At 39.3% G+C, this 18,369-nt stretch overlaps 1 protein-coding gene across 2 annotated transcripts in view; it reads left to right on the top strand.

Moving 5' to 3' along the window:
• The first annotated feature begins 2,232 nt into the window (after positions 1–2,232).
• LOC143284476 (uncharacterized) overlaps positions 2,233–18,369 on the top strand; it is a 74,585-nt gene continuing 58,448 nt past the window's right edge. For both annotated transcript variants that reach the window (XM_076591148.1, XM_076591147.1), the window contains exons 1-6: positions 2,233–2,562; positions 5,332–5,480; positions 7,956–8,057; positions 14,439–14,511; positions 16,105–16,196; positions 17,091–17,225. In XM_076591148.1, the coding sequence (XP_076447263.1) occupies positions 2,295–2,562; positions 5,332–5,480; positions 7,956–8,057; positions 14,439–14,511; positions 16,105–16,196; positions 17,091–17,225 (819 nt within the window). In that variant the 5' untranslated portion in view covers positions 2,233–2,294. The remainder of the gene's footprint in view (positions 2,563–5,331; positions 5,481–7,955; positions 8,058–14,438; positions 14,512–16,104; positions 16,197–17,090; positions 17,226–18,369) is intronic.

Here is an 18,369-nt window from a genome sequence, read left to right as displayed (position 1 = left end):
AAAAACAAAAAAACCTACGACGTACACTGACATACAAGTACACACACACACACACACACACACACACACACTTCAAGATCAAAGGAAATCTAATTATTCTGATTCCATTATCTGCGTCATCCCATCTCACAGCAAATGAGTGGCCTATACTTTTACCTGGCCTCAGTCATAGCGTTACTAAAGATGTGGGAAGTCAGTGTGTGATTGGTCGGAGGCAAAAACACCAAAACATAAAAAAACACACACACACAAAAAAACAAACGAAACCAACCCCCCAAAAAAAACAAAACAAAACAAAACAACAACAACAAACAAACAACCCCCCCAAAAAAAACAAAAAAAAACAAACAAAACAACAACAAAAAAACAACAACAACAACAACAACAAAAAAACAGAAACAAAAACATACTATTTTCCAGGGCCAGTCACTTTAAGCCAACAGAAATCCCACATTCAGTTTTACTGACAGTGTCTGGCCGGCTTGATTGTTTCTTTTGAAATTGTTCTTCGAATCCTGATTGTTCAAGGTCAGTAGTTACTACAACTGACATGCAGAATTAGAAATACTTTTTTCGGGTGTACAGCGGAGATCCGGCGGAGTGAGATTTTTCACGACGAAGCCAGAATCGGCTGTTTCTTCTCAAAGCGGGATTAGTTGTTTCTTGCATGTGTTGGTCAGCCTGGTACATGACTCAGTGGTCCTGCGGGCTGCTGTTGGACTGACTGGACGGAGACCTAAAATCAAACAATATTCTGTTGGCCCAACCTGTGCCTTGGTTTGATATTTCAGTTTTCAGTTCAGTCGTATCGGGTCTTGATAACTGACGCCGAGACTGACGAATAGCCATCCACTTTATCGACCACCGCGGCCGACCCCTCTCTCCTTTGTCGCCCCCTCGTTCCTCCCACTGCCTTACACCGGCTGAAGAAGTATGGTGCCCGTTGGCCGGAGCTTGTATGCATATTCGGATGTACTGACGCCCGTTTTTTTTTTTTTTTAAATTTTTTTATTTATTTAAAATTAACATTATTTTTTTTTTAAAACGCCCTTGTGTGTGTGTGTGTGTGGCGCGCGCCACGGTGTGTCAGCGTCAGCGTGTGTGTCTGTGTGATTTCGACTGATGTATGTGTTTTCCATTGTCACTGCCAGTCAATGTTTTTTTCCAGTCAAATTCAATTTGTGTGTGTGTGTGTGTGTGTGTGTGTGTGTGTGTGTGTGTGTGTGTGCCCAGCCGGTGCGTGCCGTGCGCACCGGCATGTGCCGGTGTGCCAGTGCCGCGGCGTGTGTGTGGCGTCGCGGTGTGTATGTGTGTCAGTGTCAGTGTGTGCGTAGTGCCAGGCGTCCGGTAGTGCCGGCCGGCGTCAGTGTCGGTGTGTCAGTGCGGTGTGTGTCAGTATGTGTGTGTGTGTGTGTGTGTGTGTGTGTGTGTGTGTGTGTGTGTGTGTGTGTGTGTGTGAATATATGTCACCGAGCACATCATTATCGGCTGCTCCAATGATTTACAACACATGCACCGACACACGCGGTTTCACTATATAATTTAATGTATCCACAATACTGATTGACTTGGGAGACAGTTGAGAGCAGACTCGATGCAGGATTTCCATGTACGTATCATTTTGATGATAAGTCTAAAGTTGAGACTGAATGACGTGAATGTCATGCCACATGAGGCAGGCGGTGGTGGGAGAGGATGATGTGTGTGTCGTGGGGATGAAGGCCAGGTTGAAAAGCAAAGTCAGTCCCTGTAAGGTCGGTAGAGGGCAGGAAAAAAATCTAGTAGTCATGGAATGTACACAAGTACTTGTAATACTTTCATTTATAACCATGCTCAAACACTTGATCGACATCTCATTGGGTATTCATGACTATGCGCGAAATTTGCCCTGTTCGGTCTGCTCTTATTGGTCTGCTGCGCCTTGAGCTCCCCTCTCCTCACCCAAGCAAGGCGTGGTCAAAGGGGAGTAACACCAGGACCCGTGTCGTCTGCTCCCAAAAATGAATCCAAAACATCTGCCTTATTTATTTTTTGCTTACCTGTGAAAGTTCGAATAACCTCGAAATAACAATGAAAGACTATTAATCATTTTCATTTGAATATGAAGATGATTTTCAAAATCTGTGTTTTCTTTTCTTGTGCGTCCCAGTGCATTGACGCAAATTGACGTCACATTGCAGTCTAACTTACGCCCCTTTGATGCGCGCATGCGCCTGCATGATTCACGTGTGGGATAGCAAAAATGAACTGGCGATGGTAGTCTGTATGGAAGAAACACGAAAAGAGCGACATTGATGGCGAATGTGTTCGACATTTTGAATAGAAAATCTTCCTCGAGTGCTGAAGGAACCGAAAATGAACAAATGAGTAGAATTTCTTCAAGGACCCCTGGTTCCAGTGACAGTCTTCAGGTTCAAGGTGTAAACAACGACGCCAGCGCTTTTGAAAACAAAGATGGCGCGAAGGCGTCGGGAAACTACGCGTATGGTGTGGAATCACGGCAAGAAACTCAAGAGGCAACGTCTCCATTTACAATTCCAAAGCTCAAAAGAAGCAAACAAGGTACTCCGCTGGTTGTCTTGGTATGACGCATCATGATTTGCTCCTCGCACGTATGTGCTATTTTTAGCTCAGCTCACCCGTTCCGAGTTACTATATTTATACTTGTTGTCCGCTTGACGAGTGAGTGTTTCCGCGTGTCTGTTTTGTTTTTAGTCGAAAGATTTGCTGGATGGTGAAAATATTTTTTCATACTAAAAGTTTGTAGGTTTGTTAAAAGTAGATGTAAGTGATGTGTTCTCATCTGAACTTTCAACTTGAGAACTGATAACGTTGCGGTGTGTGTGCGGCAGTGCGGTTTGTTTCTGCTTGTGATAAACATTGTGGTTTGGTTACCAAAGCCGAAGTCCCCCACAACTTGTTCTGGATATAGACAGTGAGTCGATTTGATACATGTATAAACACAGTGACCACAGCGAGAGAGATTTGCATTTAGAAAAAAGGTATTTTTAATCCAATGTTCTTTAAATCTGATTCAGAGATTGGTTATTTATGAGACATAATAAAACCCAAGTGAAGTCGAAAATTAAAATCATTGTTAGTGGTAAAAACTTAAGTCAGATGTGAAGACCACACCATTCTGCAGTTAAAAATGACCTGTTTGAAAATGATCTCTTTTGTGCAACTATTGCAGCCCCGCCCCCTTTTTTATTTTGTAATTCCTGCATATAATCAAGTAGATAACAACTAAAAGAATGTGAAAAGCTCTTTTGATTTTATTTTTTTCTTCATTTTATGTCCATCTTTATAAAGCTTAAAGTTGTTCCTTTCTGTAATGTACCTTTTAGTTTTAGGATCCATTTCTTTTTTTGCCCCATCCCCTCCCGCCTTCCCCTTTCTTCTTTAGACCTGTATTTGAAGCAAAGTGCATAAAATTTGATATGCTCTGAATTTCAATTATGTAAAGTTGATCACTAAAGATTACAGATCGAGGGATTCAGGCTGCATGACTCACATGCTACATTTACAAAAACAAACTACCACCTCTGGAGGGTCGGCGCAAAATCATCCACCACAATGTATAGACTATAGGAATGTAAATTGCCAAATCCCAGCTTTACCACCAAAAGAATTGTTGATACCTGCTTGCAAGACCAGCAGAAGATCCAGACCAACTTCTTATAAAGATCATGACACAGACAATATATTCTGAATATAGTAGGAAGAACTGTCCAAAACAGTAAGGGTTTTGAATAGATATAAATTTCTAATCTGCAAAACAGACCAACTGAAGAACTCGACAAGAACAACAGAACTGAATCACCTGGAGGAAGAAGTAGTGTGTGCAGGGACTACCACAGCGTTTAAGATGGTCATCAAAAGTTCTCTGCCACCTGTTTTCCATCAGTAACAGTACAGATTTTTTATTTTATTTTTTTTTTATATATACACATGCTCTCCCAAGTCCATTAGCACGATGGCCAGATTTACCCCTGGGTTTTTGTTTGCTGCCCCGTCATCTGCACCATTTCAGTGGCATTATTCCCACGCCACTCATTCCGAGTCTCCAGTACACGGCCACACCTGGGTTCGTCTGTCTCAGTCCCAGCACTGGCAGTCAGCAGGGAACAATCAGTGTAAGGTCGCCAGGAGGCCACACACCAGAGGAGACCTGGCACTGCTGAGTCACTTCAGTGGTGTTCAGTGGTGCCTGTTCTGATTTAACATACTTAGGACACCACCTGCTAAGCCCCATATGACAATAATGGCTTAGTCGCAGAGCCAGACTGAATGAGCGCCCCTCCCAGAATGGACCGCCGTCATGTCCCTTCAGCAACAGCCCCCCCATGAATCTGTCAACACTGAAGGCATTGACAGGACTCACCCCAAGCACAGAAGTGGAGGGATATCAAAACTGAGGTCATCATGACAGCAGGGCATGAAAGACCACAGGCTTTGGGACATTTTTGTTTATATTGGTAATGATGATGGAGGAGGAGGATGACGATGATGATGACAGTGTTGATATGGAAGGCCAGTTTGGTTTGGGACTTTGTGACAAGGCTGTAATCTATGCTTCCTTTCTTAATGATATCCCGGCATCAGCCAGGCCTGAGAGATACAAACACTTGCAGAGTTGGTCAGGTAATTAGAGCAACACACCCAAAGACTCATCTGTGAAGTGGATGACACTCGACTGTGGTCCCAGTCTCCCCATTTAAGCCCATAGCTCAACTGTGGGTAGGAGCCAGCTGCGGGCCAAAAAACCTCCGTTGGGATTCGAACCTGCGTCCTCCCAGCCGTCGGTCCACGATGCTAACCACTTCGCCACAGCGGCTGGTCCTTGCAGCGTATTTGTCCTGACCCCGATTTCAGGAAAGACTTATGCATGTGCACACAGTCACTCTGTCTTACACACACATGCGCGCGCGCGCGCGCACACACACACACACACACACACACACACACACACAGAGACTGAGATAGAACAGACAGATGCGTGCGCGCGCGCACACACACACACACACACATACACACGTTTGTAATTGTATCATAATTGAAAAAAAAATTTTTTTGTTTTTCTTTCCCTCTTTTCTTTCTTTCTTTTTATTTGGAGCGAAGCCTGAGTGATGTGAACTGAAATTAATTATGGAAAACCTGTAGGGGGAAAAAGTCAGCATTGTCAGTTTATAAATAGCTTGTATTCTGATAAAAATGTGACCAGTTAGCAATTTTCCTGATGTATGTGTTTGTTACTTAGTCACAGTAAATTTGTTAGTGTCTGTTACCATGGTTGGCATTCTTTCTAAGATTGTTTTGTTTTATTTTCAGATCTGTTCATGGACATATCCACAGAGTCAAGAGAATGGCAGCAAGAGATACTGCCATCTCTTACAAAGTATTTTCGTTTCCCTCAGTCATCATCCAAATTTGAATTTGTGCGAGTGTCCATGATTCAGAATGCTGAGCGAACACAGAAGGTAATATTTTTTTGTCCAGCAGTTGTATTCTGTGATGCTGCACAGCTGCAAAACTTTATTACAGAACATTTCATATCCTAGCTATTTATGCCAACAGACAATATGTTGCCTTCATAAATGTCACCCATGTTTGTAGAATATTTATTGGAACTTTTCATCTGTACTGAATTTGTCCACACAGTGATGAAAACCTCTTGCTTTGAACAAAATGTGAACTCATTTCTACAATAATGGGCATCCTTTGGCAGGAAGATGCCACAGATCATTTGATAAACTTCATTAATTAGTGGTATCATGAACTGATGAGATTTGAGAAAGTATTAAGTTTTCATAAGCATCCTGCGTTCCACAAGTAGACAGCTTCATAGATGTATGCATTTTTTCTTCTTACAGCTAGCATGGCTGATGAATGTGTTTGAAATGCTTTTACTTTCACCTCTGCAGTACTGCCACAGTGGCAGTCAATGGAAAGATGAGACAGTTTGGCAATGAATGAATCACACGTCATATTGATGCGAGTAAACAAAATGAAGAGTTCAAACAACGACAAATTGAAACTGAGCAATCTTGAAGCCAGTCTATGGATCATTGATATGCAACAAACATAAATGTGTAGATTTCCTAATATTTGTCTTTTTGTATGTAACATAAGTCATTGATTATAAATATTTTTGGCTCGTGTGAGAAAACAGAGTGAGTCTTTCAAAATTTGATAACCCTGTTGTAGTTGCATGTGTATGTGTGTCTGTGGTAAACATAAACATTTTCAGCAGAAATGCTTTGTTGGTGTTGATATATGGAATCGGGCCTTTGAATTGGTGCAAGAGGGTTTGTGAGCGTATCTGCCTACAGCCTCATGAAACAGCTGTCGATTCTGTCGATTTCTGGAAGAGAGAGGACACGGGCTCTCGAGGCAATGGCAGAAGCAGCAGAAAAGACTTCCAGATGGTTCTGGTCGAGGAGGAATGAAAGTAAACTTATTAAGGATTAAATTTATGAACTCAAACTAGGCGTACGATGGCTTAGTGGTTAAAACGTCTGCCAGAAAAGGTGACTCAGTCCTGAAGTGGCAACCACTCTGGAGGCGCGGGTTCAAATCTGCTGAGGATCAGGAAAAAGAAATAAAAAATGCGGCAATAGAAGGGCATCCACGAGTCTTGACCTGGGTGCGGCTCCCATAGAGTGTATTTGTATTTGTATTTCTCTTTTTTATCACAACCGATTTCTCAACCCATTTTTTTGTATTTTTTCCTGCATGCAGTTTTTATTTGTTTTTCCTGTCAAAGTGGATTTTTCTACGGAATTTTGCCAGGAACAACCCTTTTGTTGCCCAGGGTTCTTTTACGTGCACTAACTTGACCAAGTGCATGCTGTACACAGGACTTCAGTTAATCGTCTCATTCGAATGACAAGCGTCCAGACCACCACTCAAGGTCTAGTGGAGGGGGAGGAAATATCGGTGGCTGAGTCGTGATCCGACCAGCGCGCTCAGATTCTCCCACTTCCTAGGCAGACGTGTTACCTCTAGGCCATCACTCCACTGTAAGGAGTTAAGGGCCGAAAGGTGAAGCACTTGACTGAGGAGGGGCTTCTTCTCTGAAGACCTTGCACTGTCCAGCTGTCCCTAGAGTTTCTTATCACTGAGAGAAATTCTTCTCACAGATTCCATTATAAATAAAATGCATTACCTGGCAGTGGAAGGACACAGGAAACAGTAAACTTTACATTTAAAAAAATTTTGAAGTATATTTGAATTTCTTTTTCACATAGGTTTAATGACTATTTGCACAAACAGAACTTGATAAACATCCAGTTTAAAAGTTATAATCTTTTATCTTTATGATAATTTATCACCCATAATAAACAAAGAAGACATCAGGATTTATAAATTCGATGACACCAGCCAGTAAGTGTTGTTGGCTAACTGTTTATCAAAACAAATGGTGCAAGTTCCTGAACGGGAAGGCCGGATGTGGTTATATGTTTGTTTGCCAGAACATATTGAAATTAGGTAAAGGAGGCTGCTATATTTTGTTTGCAGAATCCTTAGTGCAAAGGTCTGATCATTGAGTGTTCATGAATCATTGAATGGCCATCTGCATTTTTGTCGAGAAACAAATGTACTTGTTTTATATTTATTAATGTTTTGTCACTTTTAGACTTATGAATCTTGATAACTTTTTCCGTTTGTGGTACAGAATTTGAATGGTTACTTAAATTCCTTTATTAAATAGAAATGATAGAAATCAGTTGTTGCGAAAAAAGTATTCTGTTTATTGTTGAGCTTGTGGAGATGGGGTACTTTATAAGTCATTCATAGTATTAGATATGACTTCACAAAGACCAGATTACATTGTATAACTGTGAATATGATTATGTGTAAACTTTGATTGTTTGAAAGAGTTTTCCATTGTGTGCATATTGTTTTGCTTTGATATTGTATGATTCACACGTTACTTTTTTCTTTTCTGGTAGTACTTGGACAAGAGGAAGGAGATGCGACAGAATGGATACTCTGAGCGTGACATTACTGACAGTTTTGCTTTCCTCTATGTACATGTGGATGATGATAAGCAGGTTTGTATTTTCATTTTGTTGTTCTCTTTATGTTGTTGCTTACAGTTACAGTTACACATTTTTTAGGTTTTCAGATTGATGGTTTGATGGTGTTCACTCCATGAACTCTTTCACTGCCATTGGCGACCTTAGTCGACTAGACAATACATCGTCATAGGTAACTTAAGTTGACATCAGGGGGTCATGTTAAAAGGACCCTTTTTCACACAGTAACAAAGCTTGACAGCTACAGCCGGTTTCCTGCCAGTAGAACAATGACTAACCATTGCCTTCTGATCCAGTCTGAAGTGAACAAGTCCTTTGATTGTGCTTTGACATGAACTGAAGCTTGTGACTGAGAGCATTTAGTCTAAAATATTTAGCACTGGGGAGTTTTTTTCAAACAGAAACTTGGCAGTGAAAGAGTTAAGAAAGCTTGGGGCTTAACTCATTCAACCCTGCGCCTGCCTGAGAGGTATGCACTGCTGATCCCCGTTCTCCGTCTGATCCCACCTGACAGGCAGGTGAAGAAACCTGTTTATTTAAACCGGTTCGTCAGCTCATTATTATGCATTAAACTGCTATGTAAGGGAAGTAACTCCAACTTAACTTCCTTCCTCACTGGTATGTGAAGTTTTGCTCCAAAAATCGAACGAATAACGTGCTTTTTATCCAGTTTTCGTTTGATATGGTAAACCGTCAGAGGCTTACTGTGCAGTTTAGAGCTCAGTGAAATTATGATGGACTCTTGCAGTGAATTCAGCCCAGATAATGACAGTTTCTCTTTTAATTCTTTCGATAATTCATGGGAAAGTGAAGGAGTTGAAATTTGCAAGCAGTATAGACAATCAAGTAGACAGCCCACAATCTTCAACATCGACAGAAGCTGACATTTTATTATTTCTGTTTTTAATTAAAGTTACAAGTATACTGTTACATCCTTTGTCTTGAGACTCCAGCAATTTGTGTCAAAATTACATTTCAATCATAATGTGAAGTTTGGTAGCTATTGGTTGAACAGCTGCTATAAATTTGTGCCTGAAGTGAAGCACCCATTCCCGTTGATGCAGCCAGGCCAAAACATGCCAGGCCAGGAAGGCTGCACAGGCAGACGACCTTAAAGGGCTGAAAAGGTTAACATCTTTGCGTTCGACAGCTACGCAGTCAGGGTCGAAGTCCAAGGGATGCCACAAACTCGGACGTCCGGTGAAGATCGGCTGCCATCCCCCAGAGCTTGGTGTTGAGGTCAGCACCCCCAGGCCAGGACTGCTGCCGCATCTTCTCATACAGGGGGCAGTCTTGGAGAATATGGGATGGGGTCTGGTCAGCCTGGCCGCAATCACATAGGGATGTGGCTGCCACTCCAATCCTCTTCAGGTGTGCTCGGAGGCCGCAGTGTCCTGTGCAAAGGCGGTATATGGTAGTCTGGTGTCTTCTCTCCAGTGTCCTGATGGGATCTTGGTGTGCCTGGTAGCCTCCGTTCAGGGTGACCCAGCCTCTTCGGAATCTGCTGCAGAGGAGAGTTTTTGCTTCCTCATATGTGGCAGGAATGGTTGGCTGTGTGAGCTGGCTTCCTTCCTTAGGGAGGTGGTCTGCACGCTCGTTGCCTGGGAGGCCTACATGTGAAGGCACCCACTGGAGGGTCGTTGGGGCTGTTTGGGTAAGGGTTGTGAGGGAGGCCTTAAGGGACTGGATCAGTGGACCAGGATCAGGGGAGTCAAGGGCCTGGAGTGTGGACATGGAGTCAGTGAAGATGGAGATGCTGCCAAGGGACTTTCCACAGGAGAGGAATTCTGCTGCTGTTTTGATGGCCAGGACTTCGGCTCTGAAATTGGAGCAGAGCTTTCCTCCAGGGAGTGCGATGCTGCTGTGCTCTCCATCGGGAAATCTGACGTAGACACCACTGCCTCCGTTGTGTGTGGCTTCCTCCGCTGATCCGTCCGTGTATACATGGGTCCAGGAGCTGGCTGGGTAGGACTCCTCTATCATGGCTAGAGTCAGGATCTTGAGAGTAGCTGGTTGCTGGTCTTTGGTGGGAAAAGGTTAACAGATATTGAAAGGTAGAGAAGGGTTTCTGTTCCTACATTCCATAACGAAGTCAAAGTTATAAGTAGGTAGGTCTGGTCAGAATGTAATGCTGTGATAGTGTGAAACAATGGTTAACAGACTATTTTATCACTTTTTTTCTTCGCCATAGCAAGGGCAAATGTACAAGTATACATAGAAATTGAATTAAAAAATATATCAGAAAAATAATCTTTGTACTTTTCTTCGAATGTTTCTTTTTTGTGTGTGACTGTGGGGGAGTATTAGTGATTCTGAACGTGGGAAATGGGATACCCTTTGGTCTCCAAACAGCAGCGCGGCAAGTGTAATGTCTGCTTCTGGTCTGAATGAGAATAGGTGACCAGAATAGGTTGCAGATATTTCAACTCTCAACCAGTTGGTATGATAGATCTATCAAATAAAAGATCCATTTTTGCGGAAGCTCATTTTCATTTAGATACCTTTTGACTTTTGTTCAGTTAATAAAAAACAGAAATCAACCTTGTGTTTTGACTCCCCACTGCACTTTCCAAACAAAACAAATCCTTTCTATTGGACATACCACCAAAAACATAAATTTTCTTTTTTTAAAATACATTGACTCAGATGCACTTGAGCTGCAATGTCCATGTAATGGAAAAGTGGGGACCTGACATGTTTTGATGAGTTTAATTCTACTGATCAATCTTTTCTTTCTTTTTTTTTTTATCAGTGGTTTCAGTACCCTGCTTCATTATAAGTTTTGCTCAGATAGACCAAATTTTATATTAAATTCTATCATGTAAATTTGATTGTTGAAGTTCTGTTTTATAATGTATTGAAGAGAAAAATGCAAGTTTTGATCGCAGTAGTCAAATTGGAAGTGGCATTTAGAATGATTAACCTTCTTCCTCAGTCACCCGACATGGCTCATCAGAAGTGCCCTTTTCAATCCCTGAACTGCCTGGTGTGGCCCACTAAACACTGTCCATTTGCCTTTACCTTCGCTTTTACTTTTAGCAGTCCCATAAAAAGCAGAAGTATGTTTGTGAGAACAGAAGTATGTTTGTTACTTCCTTCCACTGCCACCATTTTAAAGTTTGAAGCAGATGGATAGGTTGAGAAGTTTCTGAGCTATGAATTTTTAAAGTTGATTTTTTGGGGACAAAAATGGCTGAGAATGATCGATTAGACATGCCTTCAGTCAGGGGCAACTTAGTGATCACACAACATATACAGAGTTCACACAAAATGATTTGTTACGCGAAATTTTTTTTCATTTCAAAGTAATACATATATGTGTGTTGTATATATATGCTTACATTGTTACAAGATATTTGTGTACATTTTCGGTTAGGGAATAATGTGTTCCTGTTATGTGTTCCTGAAAACAAAATATATGATTATACTTCAGTATCAAACAGGTCCGGTGATGTGCATGTATGTGTTTGTTTTTAGTAACTTAGTGTGTGTTTATCTCTTTATTATATGCATCCTTTAAATTTTTTTAGAATATGTGTCTACCAAGTGTTTATATACATGCACAAATGTTTTTTGTATGTGTGCTTGCTTTTTATTTTTAGTGTTTTTTGTTTACATAGGCATGCTTTTGTGTGTGGTATGCGTGTGGAGACAGAATCTTCAGCACATGGATTACAGAAACAAATACAAGATTTTATGCATTTATGTGCTTCTGAATTTTGAATGTTTTCGAACGTCTGCAGTTACTTAATGAAAAAGAAACTGAAAAAAACTAACCAAAATGACACAACCATTGGCACCTTTTGATGCTGTATTGTAAGACTATTGTTTCCCTTCAACCTTTTTTTTATTTTATTTTTTTATAATCTTGATACTTCAGCACTAAGACTGACCATGCATAGTTTCAGTTGGATGTTTATACCTTAGAACTGGATGAAAGGTATTATCAGCTGTACTGATCAATAGTTAAACTTAAAGAAGTGCAAACAAGAAGAAAACAGATAAGAGTGATGCTTACAATAGGTTAACTTCATGTTGGGGAAAAAACTATTTAAAAGGATGATTATTTTTAACATTAACCCTTTTGCTGCCAGGAAAATTAGATTATTAAGTGAAATCTATTTGCCAGGGTTTTTTCCCAGACAATTTGTGCTCTTTGTTATTGGAGAAAGACCAATAAAAGTATATATTTTCTGAAAGGCAAATGAATAAAGAATACAAAACACATGCTGTTTTCCAATTATATATATTTTTAGTGACATGCTGTTGTTTTAAAATCAGTGTTTTGTTTTTTTGTCACATTTTCAACTTGTTCATTACAATACAAACATTAGTCAGGTAATTTGCACTAAAATACCATTTTCTGGACAAATGGATATCAGCACACACAAAATCATACTAAAACAACCACAATATAAAAAAACAGAAAAAAACAACACGAAATAGATACACAATGCATCGTGACTTCTCCAAGTGATAATATGGATGTGAGGCCACGCCCCCCCAGTCTCCACCCCCCTCCTCTTCACCCCTCTCACAGGGTCACTTGATCCAGTTCTCATCAGACAGCGTTGGCTGAGTGCCAAGAAAATCGCTCACACTGTGTCCTAAAAATTTGGGTGACTTCTGTCGTCTGCCAGAGCTGAATAGCTGGCATCACTCACTGATAGTCGTATCTTGGCCACTCTCTTGATAGCTCCCTTTAGTTTCTGTCAAATCGTCCTATAAATGTTCAACACTGATTTCTCCTTCGAATTAACACTTCAGTTAGCATCAGCTAAAGAAAACAATCTTGGTTGATTTAGTTCGTCACGATCGCATGTCTTGAGCACAGCGTCAATCCGACATTTTGTTGAGCGAGCGAGGAGAGGAGCCAGGCAAACACTGCGGTCAGTAACCCAACCAAAACGTTCAAATAAAGGATTGCCTCATGACGTTGATGGTGTTTCCAGCTATGAATAGAATCTAGAAAGATTCCCCAAGCTAAAGCTACCAGCATTTTTGTCAACGAACTGAATGCAAAGCAGGGAAAAGTCTGAATATTTCGGTGATGAGTTATCTTGTCATTGTGGCAGCGAAGCGTACATGCTTGCCATGACGAGTTATCTTGTCATATAGGCAGCCTAGGGGTTAATGTTACACATAAGCCTATTGATATAATCATGCAGTCATTTAAGATTTATTTTATGATTAGTATTCACTGTCTGGTAAGTTTGTATATTTACAGTCTTTCCTGAACCTGTAGATAACTGAAATGTTTATGTAGATGGAAATGTTTTTTAGTTCGTCATTTTAGTAAGGCTACCATTAAAACTGTGGATTGGACATACAGAAAATAAGCGTTTTCCCCTGATTTTATGATACTGGCATTCAACCAATAACATTAATAGCCAACTGAAAAAAATGGGGATATTCTATAGACTATGCAGATTATTATATGAAGAGTTTTGATCATGGGAATCTGTAAGTTGCAGTTCTGCATGGGTTCCAAAATGCCATTTTGTGAGATTCACTAAAATCACCAAGTTTAAAACTCAGTATCTCAATCACTATTTGAGATATTGCTTTGAAATTTGGTGTGGGTTCATACATTCTTGCACTCTTTAAGGCATGGAGATATGAGGCTTGTGCTTAGGCTGGACCTACCTATTAATAGTATTATAAGTGAGGTGAACAAAGTGAACCCAGCAAAGTTTGTGATAATTTGTTGTGGAAATTCAATCATGTTCAAAACTATTTTGAAACTGGCCATACCTTTATCTATCAATTAGCCCATCAGGCATAATTGTAATCTTTACATTCGTCCTTTGGTCTCTGACAGTCCATGCATTATCTCCCTCTTTTTCTCTTTAATTGTTGAAATAAGAAAAAGTATACGATTACTGGAACAAAGACTAAGAACAGCATTTAATAGAATAAAAACATTTAACTTTTTAGTTTTTAAGTAGAATATTATTATAAAATAGAAACAAATATTTTAACTAAAGTCAAGTCTGGAATCACCTCCTTTGTGAACTGACAAAAAATAGATAACTGCAGTAACAACAGAAGACTGAAGAGGAAGAGTGAAGCAGTGGGAGATGTTTTTGTGTTGATGTTCATCAGTATTAAAGCAGAAAGCATAGCATGCATATTCCAAGCTGGATCAGTAAACTTAAAAAAACAAAACAAACTGCTATCGTACGGTGCTTATATGTACTGTGTTCACGTTTTATTTTGGTTTTCTTGATATTCCATACTCTCATAATGCCCTACTTGGTTCTGTTATGCATTAATCTCAGATTCAGTGCATAGATTTTAAACATTTATATTCCTTTTATTTTTCATTTCTAAAGTTTAAGTGGTGTCACTGTCAGTTCGGTTTTTCAAGGATGATGATTTGTTTTTTGTTGGTAGGTTGAGAAAATCAGTAGAGAAGGACTGCATATTGGTAACCTCTCAAGTTCTACCATTGGGCATCCTGGAATGGGTATGTATCATTTTTACCAAATATTACAAAGAGAAAATAGATAGATAGAAGTAATAATATAAAATATGTTTAATACCAGTGCAGATTTATCAGCCCTTCTGTTTTAGGCAGAATTTGCTTTGCTTGCTTGCCCACTCTTAGTTTGGATTCTCACAACCTACATGCACACACACACACACTCGCACTCATTCACTTTCACACACACACTTACTCTGTTATGATGTGCTAACACACCTGTTATTTTCTGTTGTTTTTTGTGTGTGTATCAGTTGGAAACACATTATCAGAAATGCAGTTAACTTCAATTTTGAAGAGGTAACCTTTTGAGAGTTCTCATGTATGAATGTTAAACAGCAAGAGGAAGCGAGCAAGCAATGACAGCATTGACTCTGAAATAGGTAGTCATTGGCTGAACAGACCAATGTGCTTAGCCTGTTAGGGCTTTCACTTGGCATTTTTTCATTCCTTCCTATTCATTTCTGTTCAAACATAATCCATCAGAATTTAGGTTTGATCCAGGATACTGTAGCCTTTGTAGGTCATTTGACCTGTTCAACACAAAATCAAGTGATCCTTTTCCTTTTCAAAAGTAATGGGTCAGGACATAATGTTGATGGCTTTGTGCAAGTATTAGTAATACTGTTGCACATTTTGTGTCCTGGCTTGGTAGAAGTTTTTGGTTATTTGTTTACAATGTTTGTACTGAAGAGGATAACATTTTTGGAGTTTGAAACTCAAGTCATGGTAATCTTTGCAGGAGAATAAGAGAAACGTTTTTGTCTCACTGACTGAAAAAAAATCAGTGTCAAGTGACAGGCTTGTCACCACATCAGTGCATCTTTTAAAATTTGTATGCATCAGTAACTGATTACCTTCTACAAACATAAAATCCAAGCTATTGCATAGTGCCACACATGATGCAAGGAATTAAGGAAAGGAGTGGGAATTTAGTTTTCAATTCAATTTCATCCAGTTTCTATGATTTGTTAACTGATTTGTTGTGCTGGATTGTTGTTGATGAATTTAATGATTTGTGTACAATTTTATGAAATTTGTAATAGTTATTTTGTTGTACATGTTTTATGCTTTTTAATGATATGTAATTGCATGATATAATGATAACAGTATAAGAAAAATCAATGATAATGTAATAATGATAAAAAATGAAAAACATATGATATATGCTGTCAATTCATGTTGGGAAGGATAAGGTGGGTCAGAAACATAACTTCAGAGGAAAAAATAGAGTGAAAGGGTCACATCACATGGTCAGCGACTTGAAATTTCCAGTCTGATATTATTACCTATATTATTATTATTGTTGGTATTGTAATATATTGTCAGAGTTGATTTCTTTAAATGTTTGATGATGATTATATATATATATATATATATATGTGTGTGTGTGTGTGTGTGCTTTGAGCTATATATTTCATCTTGTTTTATTCTGGTTATGCATGTACTGGATTTGTTGCTTGAAATTGAAACATGTGGTCTGATGTACATTTACACAAATGAGAACTGACAATGTATATGAATAAAAAACAAAACAAAAAAAAACACCTTAAGAATTACACAATAAATGTATTTCAGGAGCCCAGCTTTGCAGGTATATTGACACCATTCGACCAGTTTCCTTCTTTCATGGGTCAATGGGCAAGCTGCTGGTCTTCAAAGTCATGAAGGTTTTTGTCTTTGATTTATTCAGTGTGGAAATTGAGTAAAAGAATACATTTTCAATTTCTTACAAGGTAATGTGTGCAATAATAATGAGTTATTGGCAGACTTTGATTAGAGTATATTGGATGGAAGTGTTGTGGTAATAAACAATTGCAGATCTTGGAGACTAACTCTGCTAGAGACAGAGAGAGAGAATGTTTGTGTCTTAGAATATTTGAGACTGTGTGTATGTGTGTGACACGAGCTTTTCCTTTATTACTTATGCTTTAGTATATTTTTCTTGACCACCCACATCTGACTGAATGGCTAAGGTCAGAAAATAGTTTAGAAGATGGGTCTGTTTATTTGGATTTGGAGTCTGTGTGGGTTAGACTGAATAACATAATTGCCTCGTGTACAAGATACACAGATGAATGCACACAGAAATGCTTGAACGCTTTTATCTTGAACTGGGGCACTGACACAATGCCTTTGGTCAAGGGCTGTTGTGAGAGTTGGAGAAGGAAGAGATGGGTGGGAAGCAGAAACTGTTTTTGTCAGGTCTGGTTCCCATAATTTCATTGCTTCTTTTGGTATCTGATAGCCTGCATCCGTCATTGAAACTGTAAAGCTTCATACTATCCTTAACTGTTTTCCTTCCCAAACCTTCCATCTGTCACTCTGATACTAACCTCCTCTTCCTCTTGCGCGACTGTCTCCGTCTCTCCATGTACTGTATCACTTCTATTTCTCTCCCCCTCCCTTTATTGCATGCATTACCCATTTTATCATCCCATTTTTCTTCAAGTTCTTGTCTTGTATTTGATAGCTGTTGCACCTTGCTCAGAAATTCTGGATGTTCTAGTGTTCCAGATTATTTTTACATAGGGGCAGTGGGTTTTGTGCATATATTACCACAGGGTAAAGTCAAGGCTGTCACTGAAAACCGTTCAGGGCCATCCCTGGAACCCACTCCAAACTATGACTGTCACATGGCTAAATGCAGTCTGGATGTCTCTCCTGACTCTCAGCAGCAGTTTTATGAACTCTACCAGGTGAGAGGAGCTTGTGTTCTGTATTGAATTTAATGTTTTTACAATTAACATAATAGCTTGCAATTTTGATTTCCCATTGATGACAGATCACAGTACCTCAATTATGCATAGAAGAGAAGACTTAATGTATTATTTAAAAAATGGTTTGTTTATATGACAGACTTGCTTTTTGCTGTTGATTGAAAAGATTGCAAATGGACCATTCCATCCCAAGGGGGATGAAAGAAGTAAGGGGTACAAAGAAGGGGAGCAAAAGACAATCAGATGTGCTCATGTGAAGCTGAGAATACAAATCACTGAGACGATGCTGATGAAACATGGCACACAGGATGAACACAAGTTTTTAGAATTTATCAGCAGACTCATGAGTCAAGGTTTTGATTTGGAATGTAATATTTTCCAGACGTAATAGATTTCATCAGCATACCTGTATATCTTGGTTAGTAATCCTTTATGATTAACCCTCTTACCCCCAGGTCGCCCAGCACTTATCACCTATGAAATCCCGTGCCAAGGGGAATAGCCGTTGTGATTTTCAAAAGCGAGTAATAATAAAAATTGATTGAAAATATAATTACCTTTTTTTATTGCACATATTTATTTTTCCTGCATTTACACATAATAAAGTTGCAAAAGAATTTTTGTTTCCAGGCTCATGTTGCTTTGTATTTACACAAAAAAATAAAAGTGTCAAATTTGCTGGTCAACTTTGAAAAAAGTTCTTTTAATTACAGTATGTCTTTTTTTGGAATAATTTTGTCTGGTCTGCAGCATCTTCTAACACATCTTCTTTTTATTCCTTTTCTTACTCAGCTTGAATTGCAACAATGAACGTGCTGATTTTTATGTTCTTTTCATTTTGAGGGATGATGTGTTTTCCGATGATGGTGGGGAGAAAAACAACAGCAAACAAACAAAAACAAACGACAAACCTACCTCACATGTAATTTCTCCATAATGAAATTAAAAATATAATTCATTGAACTAGCAAAATCAGGAAGATCATGCAGAACGCCAATGAGTATCAGTGAAATCAACGACTGACTGTATTGATTCTGACGGTCTGGCAATCGATTCATGATTTTGGAGGTCCGGCAATCAGTTCATGATTTTGGAGGTTCGGCAATTGATTCATGAATTCGGA

Source organism: Babylonia areolata, chromosome 8, assembly GCF_041734735.1.
Source record: "Babylonia areolata isolate BAREFJ2019XMU chromosome 8, ASM4173473v1, whole genome shotgun sequence".
Lineage (NCBI taxonomy): Eukaryota > Metazoa > Mollusca > Gastropoda > Neogastropoda > Buccinidae > Babylonia > Babylonia areolata.
This window is presented reverse-complemented; position numbering and strand designations above follow the sequence as displayed.